An 11097-nucleotide genomic window follows, 5' to 3' on the forward strand; every position below is an offset into this window, starting at 1 on the left:
AAATATTAATTGTATAAAAATTAGGCTTCAGATAATATATCAATTATGAACCATTCATTTGATCTAGCTTTGACAGACAGCAAATCAGAGAGAAAGCTACAGCACTCAAGGATTGCGGCACCCGGCACACTGACACAACACCACTTTATCCTGTTAAAACAATACTTGCAACTTGGATTAATTTTTATGAAAAACCCTTTTGATTCTTTTGATCTGAGGAGCCTTACAGTAAAGTAATACGATAACTTAGAGGGTAATCAAGGAATGGACACATAATTTGAAGTAGCCAACAACCCGGTTTTATACATCTTAAGAACTTCCATAAAAATGAACAGCTTGGCAACCAGACCAGGTGTCTGATTGAGACAGGCATTTATATGTCAAAAAGTGTAGCCACACCAGGCTAGTAAAAGACACTGAGCATTTAATTTGGACTAGGCTTTTAATTGAGGTTTTACAGCATGTTTTACAGTAATTGCAATGATTGGACTATTAAAGGAATACTGCTATAGATGGTCCATTGATCCCAATTACTGTCATTTCGCATACTGTGCATCCAGTGCTGGAATGTAACTAAGTACATTTACTCAACTACCGCACTAAAGTACAAATCTAAGGTACTTATGCTTTGAGTCTATTTTCATCTCATGCAGCATCTACTGCACTACACTTCAGCAGTAAATACTGTACCTTTTGCATCACTACAACTACGTATTTAATAACTTAAAGCCTCAGTGTGTAAAAATGGTGAGTAACAGTGACATCAGCGGTCAAATTCTAGATTGCAGCGCTCACTCACGCTCACTCACTCACCCCTCCCGTCAGGTAAGTGACGGTGGCTTCGTAGGACAAAAAGCCTTGCGCAGACAGCAGAGTTTTTCGAGTTTTTTAGGAGTATCTAGCAACGAGGTGAATATTTATTCAGGAATCTAAACAATGTTACGATATGTTATAGCTCACCAGTGAGATATAGGTTATCTGTGAGATATATGTTAGGAGTGTTTTATTTCTAATTGTTTTGGTAACACGAGCATTAGCACAGTAATGCTAAAATAACACGTTTTATGTGATAGTCACGGCACAGTGCGGCAAATATAGGTTGGTACGATTATAATATATGCGTCTCCAGAGCATTATTCTACAGGACACAGGGAGATGAGGGAGAGGGAGAGGGAGAGGAGGAAGACCAGGGAGAGGAAGGGCGAGGGGGTAGAGGCGGTGCAGGAACAGCCAGGTGAAGAGGTGTGTCTCGGCTACCCAGAGGGAAGAGGAGGAGGAGAGGGTGGCAGCCTACGCAGCAGCGCGAGAGGAATCAACAGATTAGGCTGTAGGCTAGGCTAATCATTTAGCTGTAGCTCTGGGATAACGTTAGCCAAGGCTAGGATAACGTTAGCAACTAAACGTAGCAGTCACTTGAACTTAGACAAGAGGGAAAAGTAGTTGCAAACATGAAGCCAAAATGATTTTAAAATATCAGATTGAATTACCTGTCTAGCAGAAAGCAGGCAACCTCCGCATCCCTTGTGAAATCCTTCTCCTTCAGGAGTTCTTTCCATCTGGAATAAGCAACGCCGATATTCACTCGCGTTTTGTCCCGTCCTCGCTTATCTGATCATTTTCTTTTATTTGGTGGCGTGGTTTCCCTCGTACGGGGCAAAACATATGTGTAGTCCTCCATTTAAAGAGCGACAGAATCATAAAAGTACAAAGCAGGTTCACGCAGAAGCGCCCCGGATTGATCTTCACCTTCTCTGTCTCCAGTGACGGCAAGTTCTAGGTAAACGCCAAAGGTGAAGCGCGTATATCCATTTCGGCCACTGTATTCAAATATGGCGACGCACGAAGGCAGCCTCCAGCAGACCGCGCCCTGCCTGTGTATTTAATAGAGAAATCATTCTAAGCCTATAAGAAAGCTTCCATTTGTATGTGAATTGCATTACACTTTAGTTATGAAAGCAATAGTTGATATTTGCTAATAAACAACCACATAAATTACAGATTGTAACTTTAAGTTACTAGTTGCTTTATAAAATAAGAGTTTTGCACACAAACCATATGAAAATATACAAGTGCATCTAAAACGCATCAAAGCTTCAAATGTGAGAACTTGCTTTCATTATTCAAATTGTTTTCATAAATCATATTTGTTTATATTTTTTTCTGCATTTCTTACATTTTACAATTTTATTTTAATGCAGTACTTTTACTAGTAACAGAGTATTTTAACAGTGCGGTATCTGATATATGTGTGTGTGTGTATATATATATATATATACACACCCACACACACACACACGTATATATATATATATATATATATATATATACGTATATATACTGCTGCTGTGACATTTACAGCATCAGAAATGTTTTGCTAACTGTTTTCTGTTTTTTGATTTTCCTGCAAGGTCAGAAAAACACTCTAGAAAATGGCATGTTTTTTACAGCCTTTTCTGAGAGACAATTTAGAGAAATTATAAGAGAATATTGCTGCATGAGGCCTAATGACAAGACAGTGGCCAAACTCTCATATCTGTTTTATAATACCTCAGATCAACACCAGTGTAAATGACAGAGAAAAGGACAATTAGTTGACTAGTCAAATAAACCTTGCTACTATAGCTAGACAGCACCAGAAATACTGGTTGATTAACTTATTATTACAATTATTATTTTATGCAATTGCATTCATCCAGTAAATGTTGTTGTCATAATCAGGCACATTTTTTTTTTTAAAGATTATTTTTATTGGCTTTTTTTTGCCTTTATTGACAGGACAGAGGGTGAAATGGGGAGACAGAGAGAGAGTGGGGACTGACATGCAGCAAAGGGCCGCGAGCCAGATTCGAACCCACAGCCGCTGCAGCGAGGCAATACCTCTGTACATGGGGCGCCGACACTATCCACTACGCTACCGACGCCCCATCAGGCACATTTTTATTAACTTTTATTTAGGGAGTTGTTGTCATGTTTCGTAGGATAATGTGTAAAGTTCATAATGCACAGTGCAAAGTGCCACACATTTCAGCTGCATTTAAAATATGATTTAGTGATGAAAAACTGTGATTAGCGATTTCAAATGGTTCTCATGTTATACGTAATATTATTTTGGACAAAGTTTAACCTTATATATCTTCAGTTGTGCTCAATTTGGACTATTTTCTGAGTGTTTTCTTACCTTTATACCTGTCAAATAGATTAGGTTTTAACTTCCATTTAAATGTTAGTGAAGCTAGTTCTTCTGAAGATTCCTGTTAAATGATCTTCTTATAACCATATATTTTACTCATTTTTGAGAAATGGGACAAAAATCTGTGACACATCTTTAAAGGGCCAACATTTTCATTAAACATATTTTAAATCAAAGATGTTTATAACAGCACATTTTTATGATGATGTTATCAGTAAGTACTGTTAGTTTTACATTTTGAAGGCTTTTAACACATTTTTTCATTGAAGTTGGAATTCTTGTCTGGGACTAGGGTGATTCCTGGCACAGGGCATGTTTAGAAATTTTTTAAAAATTATATTTTATATAGATAAAACCTTTAAAAAATTATGTTTCATCCCAAAAATGGAATTCATGTGTTGAGAAATTATAAACTTATTTTTTTATTTTCTTGGTAGGACATGATTTGTCCCAATTCTCAAGAATGGGTAATATACAGTACTTAAAACTTATACTTATACTGATACTCAAGGCTCTTTGAAACAAGTTCAGCTGAGCTTGGAGCGTTTTGTTCCGAGTCAAATTAAAAATGCGGTTCACTGGTGTAAAATCAAAGCAGACCAACTGCAGGACTGTGTCGTAGTAGGAATGTGACTTTAGCATGAATTAAAAAGCTATCATAATTTACAGATCATATCTTCCAAGCAATATATAAATCTGATCTATATAATCACGCAGGATCAGTTGTTGTTGTCCTGATGGACACAGCTGATGGTGTGTGTGCTTTAACAGTTCCTTATTAAAGTGAAATGTAGTGGCTACACAGAAACTGTCGTCCCTGGTTTATTACAGTGCCAACACCTCTGTTTCGCTCTCTTTATACCAATTCAGCCTGAGGACAGATGAGGTCTGGTCTCAACTGATGCTTGTAATCAGTTTTCTTCATGAGCTCTTGTGACACTGAACACATCAGGTTCAGTATCAGTCACAGCAATTTGATGTATGTAATACTGATGATAAAGGATGACATCACCAAAACTGTCCAATAAATGAGTTACCTGTCAGTCCATATGACTGTGCGTTTATATCGCTTGGTTCATTTGTAATAAGTCAGTGTGAACAAGAAACAAAGCCAAAAAGGCAACAATGGACCAAACTACAGCTGTTAACACTTTTTCTAATTATCAAACAACATCACAAGCATCACACCACACCCTCAACAGAACGTTCACTGCTTCATATTATATATGGCTTCAGTACCAGATATGATGTCTCACTTCACACCTTCCCATGATAATTATGTCAAGGGTAACTTTGTTTTTTGTTTTTTATCTGGACCCTGCATGATTTGTGTTTAAGTGATTACTGAGAGCAATAATTTCTGAAACTGGTCCAGTATCAGGAGAGACGGCTGTAGCCAGCAGCCATCAAACAGACAGTGTAATCCCTGTGAGCAATTGAGCACTGATGATGTACATCCACTGAAAATGTTTGTTTTTGCCACTGACAGGCTCAGACTGCTTTCATGCTTATAGAGACTGACCTCTTTGTCAAAGAGTAAGAGTAAGATCCTCACCAAACACATCCGACTCTATTTAAATCAACAGTATTCCATCATTGTAAAACACACTTCATTCAAGGAAGCAAAATAAAACTCACTCTCCACTGTTCCAACAATCACTACCTCTGCTTTGGTTGAAATAAACTCTTAATTCACCCAGTTAGATGTGAAATTATATATACATGCTAAAATAACTGTTTCTTTAAATGGAGCCTGGTTGGTTTGGTGATGGTTATTCCAAGGCTGTTTCTAATTAAACAAAAAAGATCTTCAACAAAAAGGGCAACCTCCCCACAGATCATTTCTATAATGTTGTCAGACACTTAACAATCTGAGTCTGTCATTGGCAAAAACAAGCACTTTTAGAGGACATAGATTTACCAGTGTCAAATACTGTTGTTCCCATTAGTCACTTACACACAAAAACATGGGATAAAGGGGTCCAGGTTGGAAAATACAAAAGGTACCCTTCAAGAAAGTCCGAACCTTCAATACTGAACAGTGCAATGCTCTTAATTTCATATTTGTCTCTTGTGTTGTTTATGACAAATCATGAGTCATTGTGGTTTTATATGACTATGGCTGCTGCCAAACAACCACTCACAAATTTATTCAACTATGGTTTTCAGTTTGAGTGACATATTATCCAACCACGGGTCAGGCAATGCATTGTTATGCAGCGCATTAATAAAAATTCAGAAATAGGTCAGGATGACCATGAATCATTCTCATTCCACCCAATTACTTCTTTTCTGCCAACACCTGAGTTACCAGAGTCACATTTACATATGAAATGGAGTTTGCTGACCTTAAACACAGACAATTCAGATGTTACTCAAGAACACATCATTAAAAGTATTATCAGAGTATTACACAGTAACTTACTGTGTATAAAGTTTGTTATGAGTAAATCATAAATCAAGCCAATCTTTTTATGTACTACAGGATTACTAAACACAAAGCACAAATGTATATATTGTCAATGGTACAAATTTAACACACCAGGTTCTGATATTGCTGCAAAATAGCACAACTTTAAAGACCGTACAATCTCACATCACTCCTGTTTTCTTAATATTGCAGAACTTCAGCAGTGAAGTCCATCAATTTCATGTATAAGTGCAGGTTTACTTACTCCTCACTGCCTTTTTTCAAGCAACCCAGACAAACTGACCTCTGTACTGGCAGCCGTTTAAAGCAGCACTTTCTCAGCAGATTATTAAGCATCCCTCCTCACCGCTGCGTCTGACCCTCCCTGTGTCACACCTACCTGGTCTTTATGGTGGGATTCATCCTGAGAGGAAACAGTCCCAGGTCTATGTCTTTGCTGTCAGGATTAAACTCTAGGGCTCCTGAGACGTAAATCAGAAAGTAGTCCCAGAGTTCGGGTAACTTCTGGGAGGAGAGAATCATGAGGGAAACTTTGGGATCTGGTTCTGTTTGTGGGAGAGATGGCTGGCAATATGTGGGTGTCATTCAGAAAGAGGGGCACCCAGCAGTGTCACATCACCTCCCTTCAGCTTGCCTTTAAGCGCTCCCAGCTGACCCAGCATCAACAGCCCACTCAGCACCTACTTTTAGCTGACTGACTCCTCCCCCCAGGCCAAATCACAGGAACAAACTGAACTCCCCTAAACTGCCCTACTTTCCCATGACATCATTCACATTTCATGTTTTTTAATCTATCTTTATTTGGAAAACTCAAATATTGTTCTTCTGAACTGATTTAACTGTTGCTTTATAGATGCCATATGTATTTCCTATTTAGCTCTAAACATTGTGTTTACATACGGTGTGTGACAAACTGTATAATAGCTCAAATCAGTCATTGGTAGTGCTTAATGTTGCTTTATTTTGACGATGCTGTTTAAAAATGCCACTGGGAGTTACCTTAAAGAGGCTTTATCAAACTTAAATACTTAAATACTAACTGCACGTGATGCATTGTTAGTGGTAATTATGAATTTGCTTCATCTACAGGGTTTAGCGTTTTGCCAAAATAACAGTTTCCCTTTAATTTTGAAATACTATTATTTTTATATTTTGTGGTGAAAAATTAAAATAAGTTTCAAATTAGACAAAGAAATAACACTTCAACACCATTTTTGTATGCCATCCCCACTAACACCAACACACACACACACACACTCATTCCCTATCAGGTGAAAATAATTTAAAAATTACAATTTTTAAAAACAAAAAGTTGGGCTTCACATATTTCTAGGCAACACTGAGAATACTGAACATTATGAATTAAAATGCTCATCTGGCAAATTCCGTGCATATACCGGACTGTGTACCCTATAGCCTACCTATGACGAAAACGTCACTTTGATTTAATATATCAACTAATTTTTATCGCTTGTGTGTACACCGGTGGTGGGAGGAATAAGTGAGCCACATTTTCTTAGAAGTAGCCTAGTACTTCTTGGTTTTGTGTGCCGAATCTATCAGGGGAATATTATTGATCTGGATGAAACACAGAATTTGCCAGATTAGTAATTAAGTTATGTCTCGCATCCTCTCTTCCCTGAGCGACTCGGGGCTTGAACCCAAACTTGTGCATTTTCACGTACCAGTAAATGAGCGACAGTCCATCGAAACGCTCAAGCTCTCTCCCCCGCTGTTTCAGCAGAGACATATTATCCAAAGGTGGTCCAGGTGTTCAGCCCCCACGCTGCCGGTACGGAGTTTCACAGCAGAAACTAAGTGCCCCCGTCCCACAAACGCATCCCTCTGCCCGCTCCTCAGCTCGTCAACCCGCGTGCCTTCGCTGACGGCGTGGATGTGTCAGCATTCATCCCCCTTCAAATCAATGAGACGGACACTGCTCGCCGGTAACGGGACGCTCTGTCGGCCCGATTCTAATCTGACGACACGTGGGCTTTTTCCTGCTGACTGACCTTTATCCATCTGTTTGACAAAATTTCAGTGTCCCTTGAGCCGCAGCACAGTTCTGACAGATCCTGGTGTGCTGAGGACACACGGTGGATTTGACCCCTATGGATCAGTGCTGCTGCATTCAAGGACCAATTAAGAAAAACAGTCCATACGAGATCCGCGGGATAAGTAGTCCACCTGCTTGGAAGACTTCTAATAGACAGTCACCTGATTTAACAGAGTGATATTCTAGTAGTTGTAATAGTTGTTAGTGATGGGAGGAGCGATTCTTTCCACAGTTTAGGTTCATTTGACTTGATACTTATAAATGTATCAAACCGTTCGAACCTTTTAAGGTACTTTCTGCCAAGGCCATAGTCATGGAGTCATCACTTGGGGGACACTATGCTATGTTAACACAACTTTATACCAAAAGCTACTACTGTCTTCATAAATTGCACATGCAGCACGTCGTCTAGGACTGACACTTTACTAAGACTTCGAATGGGCCATCTGACAAATATAACATAACAAAGACATTAACTTTAGTTGAGTTTAGTTGGAGTTTATGATTATGATTAGCCTACATATGCTAACAATTATTTTGGACAGCAGTGCGTGATCGCCTTCTGTTCTCTATCAATATATTGGGGTGTGGGGTAACATTTTTAGCATCTTTAAATATTGGAGGGGGTGCAGTGTCCCCCCAAATATATATGTTATAATTACTGCCTTGCTTTTTGGCCAATAGGTGTCAGTTTTTCTGCAACACTCCTTTATAGTACATGCACATCTAACAGCTCAACAGAATCAACATCGGTTCAGCTTTTGATCGTTGGTGTCAGCTGAAGGCAGAAAAAGAGCTAAAAAGCCACGCAGAGGTTGCCGCTTTCCTTCTGGACAGGTAAGCTAATGTTTGCTAGCTAACGCAGCAGGGTTGTAATATATCTAATATCTAGTAAAGCTGAACTAGTAATGATACTGCACCTAGATGAACTACTGTATGTTAAGAAAAAATAAGGATGATGGTTAATTTCAGATATTTTAGCAAGTTCTCTAGAAACGGCGTTTTTGGGACTGTGATTCATCTGGTTGTAGAGTTGTCAAAAAAGTAAATCTACTGAATATATCAAATATCTAGTACAGCTGAACTTTCATTTATTATTATTATTATTATCATTATTATTGGTGGGAAATTATAACAGAGGAACATATTGCCGTTTTAATATCAAGAACACTTTCGTGTTTTTGTGTGTATACAGGACATTGTTGAATCAGGGAGTTCATGTGTCCACCACGGCAAAGGATCCTAATTGACTAATTAGCCTACATTAGCATTAGTGATGAGTAGAGCTAAAAATGCTTTATGGAGATTGTTACAGAGCGCACAAGAGAGGATTCATGATTTATTATTATTATTTTTTAATTACTATACCACAAAAGACTCTTCACTTGACATCACTGTCTCCAGTGTCTGTCGTTTATGAACCCGGCAACCTGTAGAATTGAAGAGTGGAGCGAGAGCGGGCAAGTGTGAGTGCGACACCTACTGACCGGGAAGTATGAATCCTATATCTATCACCTTTAATACATTAGTCATCATGTATATGTTTACACATTACAAATATTTATTTTAGTGAATTGACTCAGTATCTCTCCTGTATGTTGATAGGCTATGTAAGCTCAATACAATGTCACAGAAATGTCACTGACAAAGGACCTGTCATACTTTGAGGGGCAGGTAGCAGACATCCCAGTTATCTCTGCAGCCATGCGCTGCATTCATGTGGTCTCACAATTATCTGTAAATTAGTTCCGGATCATATTTTATGGCTCACTTGATCCGTTTTCTTGCTCTTTGTTAACAAAGTGCAGTTTAAGCACTCTGAGCTGTAAAATACAACACATCTTCTCTGTAGCGTCCATGTTGTTTCCACATTACAACTTAAAGCACAACGCGGACGACCATCTGAGGAGCACATTGGCTCCAGCTGGCAGAGGCTGATTTAATCGCATTTTGTTCACTCTCTGTAGCAGGCAGTATGAGTAGTACCTCAGATAACAGTGACTGGGCGAGTGGGAAAAGTCAGGGATTCATGAATACTCAGACATTCGTCAGACTAAATCAGAAAAATAGCGGACACTAAAAAGAGTCGTTCAGAGTTTTTGTTGGTTAATTTTTGCCCAGCAGTAGCTGTCTTGTTCACAGTGTCACTTGGATTGGGATACTGTGGTTAATACGTCAGATTAAAAAGTTCAGTCACCTACCTTACAAACACATTACTCCTTCTTCAATGAAGAATTTGAATCTTTGAATGATCAAATATTGCTTGTTTACCAAAAGTTCAACAAAGTTTCTGTCTGTCATACCCTCCACCAACACTCATACCTAACAGAGTAGGTGCATTCAAGAGCAGCCTGCCATAATCTGAAATCATACAGTCTACAGGCAGTCAGATGAAATTCAGACACCAAAACACATGATTGTCAGATTGTACTAACCGCTTTACATGTCTCCAACTGTCTTGTTGTTTTGTGTGTTTTAATGTACTGATGCAGTGCCGGTTTAAGACGTGTCTGTTTGGAGTGGGGTGATTGTTTGGCCGGTTGTGTTGCTGCTGGCAATCTTAAGAACTGCTCAACCAAACACTCGACACTGCACTTCCTTGGATCTGGAACAAAATATTTCGTTCAGAGTTTGCAACAATGTAACATCTCCAGGTGGATTATGAGACAATGGGCCCCTGGGCACAGATTTGCAAAGGCAAGATACAAAGACTTTGTTGTGGTTTTGCATCTCTTTTTATGCATCTCTTTGTGGTTTTATGTCTCCTCGTGGTCATTATGCCCGTTTTTGGAAATATTTTGTGTCTCTTTGTGATCATTTTGAGTCTCCTGGTTGGTACATGTTAATTTGACATTTGACATTTTGTAAGTGAAGTCCAGGGGGCCCCCAAGCCTGTGCCCAATAGGCCCATTTAGTAATCCATCCATGTCTCCAGCCTGTTGAATGTACTGTAGAAGCAATGGAGAGCGAGCTGTACCCAGCAGGCTGTTTGGTGGCGTAACAGTTAATAGGGGTCCCCTCTCAAAACGCTACCACACTACTAACTAGAAAAGCACTCGGAGAGTGCAGACCTCCGCCAAGCAGCTCGGATTTCCTGACTTTTTATTATTTTATCAACTTCGCCTCAACTGAATACCACCAAAATGTTATCATCTGTTCCTTGACCCTTTATCAACCTTTCCTGAAAATTTCATCAAAATCCATTGAGAACTTTTTGAGTTATTTTGCAGACAAACAAACAGACCAACGCCGGCAAAAACATAACCTCCTTGGCGGAGGTAATAAATACATCATGCAGATCGAGCTTGCACTCGACGCTGTACTTCCATGGATACTTGGCAATACACCTGCCAAGTATGAAGTGGATCAGATAAATGGTTGTCAAGAAAATCAAAGGACAAACATACAGACTGAAAGACA

General features: G+C 39.1%; 1 protein-coding gene across 1 annotated transcript in view; it reads right to left on the reverse strand.

Annotated features, from left to right (window-relative positions):
• The window catches only part of si:dkeyp-72e1.9 (syntaxin-binding protein 4), a 117075-nt gene extending 109502 nt beyond the window's left edge, over positions 1-7573 (reverse strand). The window contains exon 1 of the mRNA XM_049560202.1: positions 7307-7573. Within this exon, the coding sequence (XP_049416159.1) occupies positions 7307-7371 (65 nt within the window). The 5' untranslated portion in view covers positions 7372-7573. The remainder of the gene's footprint in view (positions 1-7306) is intronic.
• Positions 7574-11097: the final 3524 nt, after the last annotated feature.

Source organism: Epinephelus fuscoguttatus, linkage group LG19 (genome assembly GCF_011397635.1).
Source record: "Epinephelus fuscoguttatus linkage group LG19, E.fuscoguttatus.final_Chr_v1".
Taxonomy (NCBI): Eukaryota; Metazoa; Chordata; class Actinopteri; order Perciformes; family Serranidae; genus Epinephelus; species Epinephelus fuscoguttatus.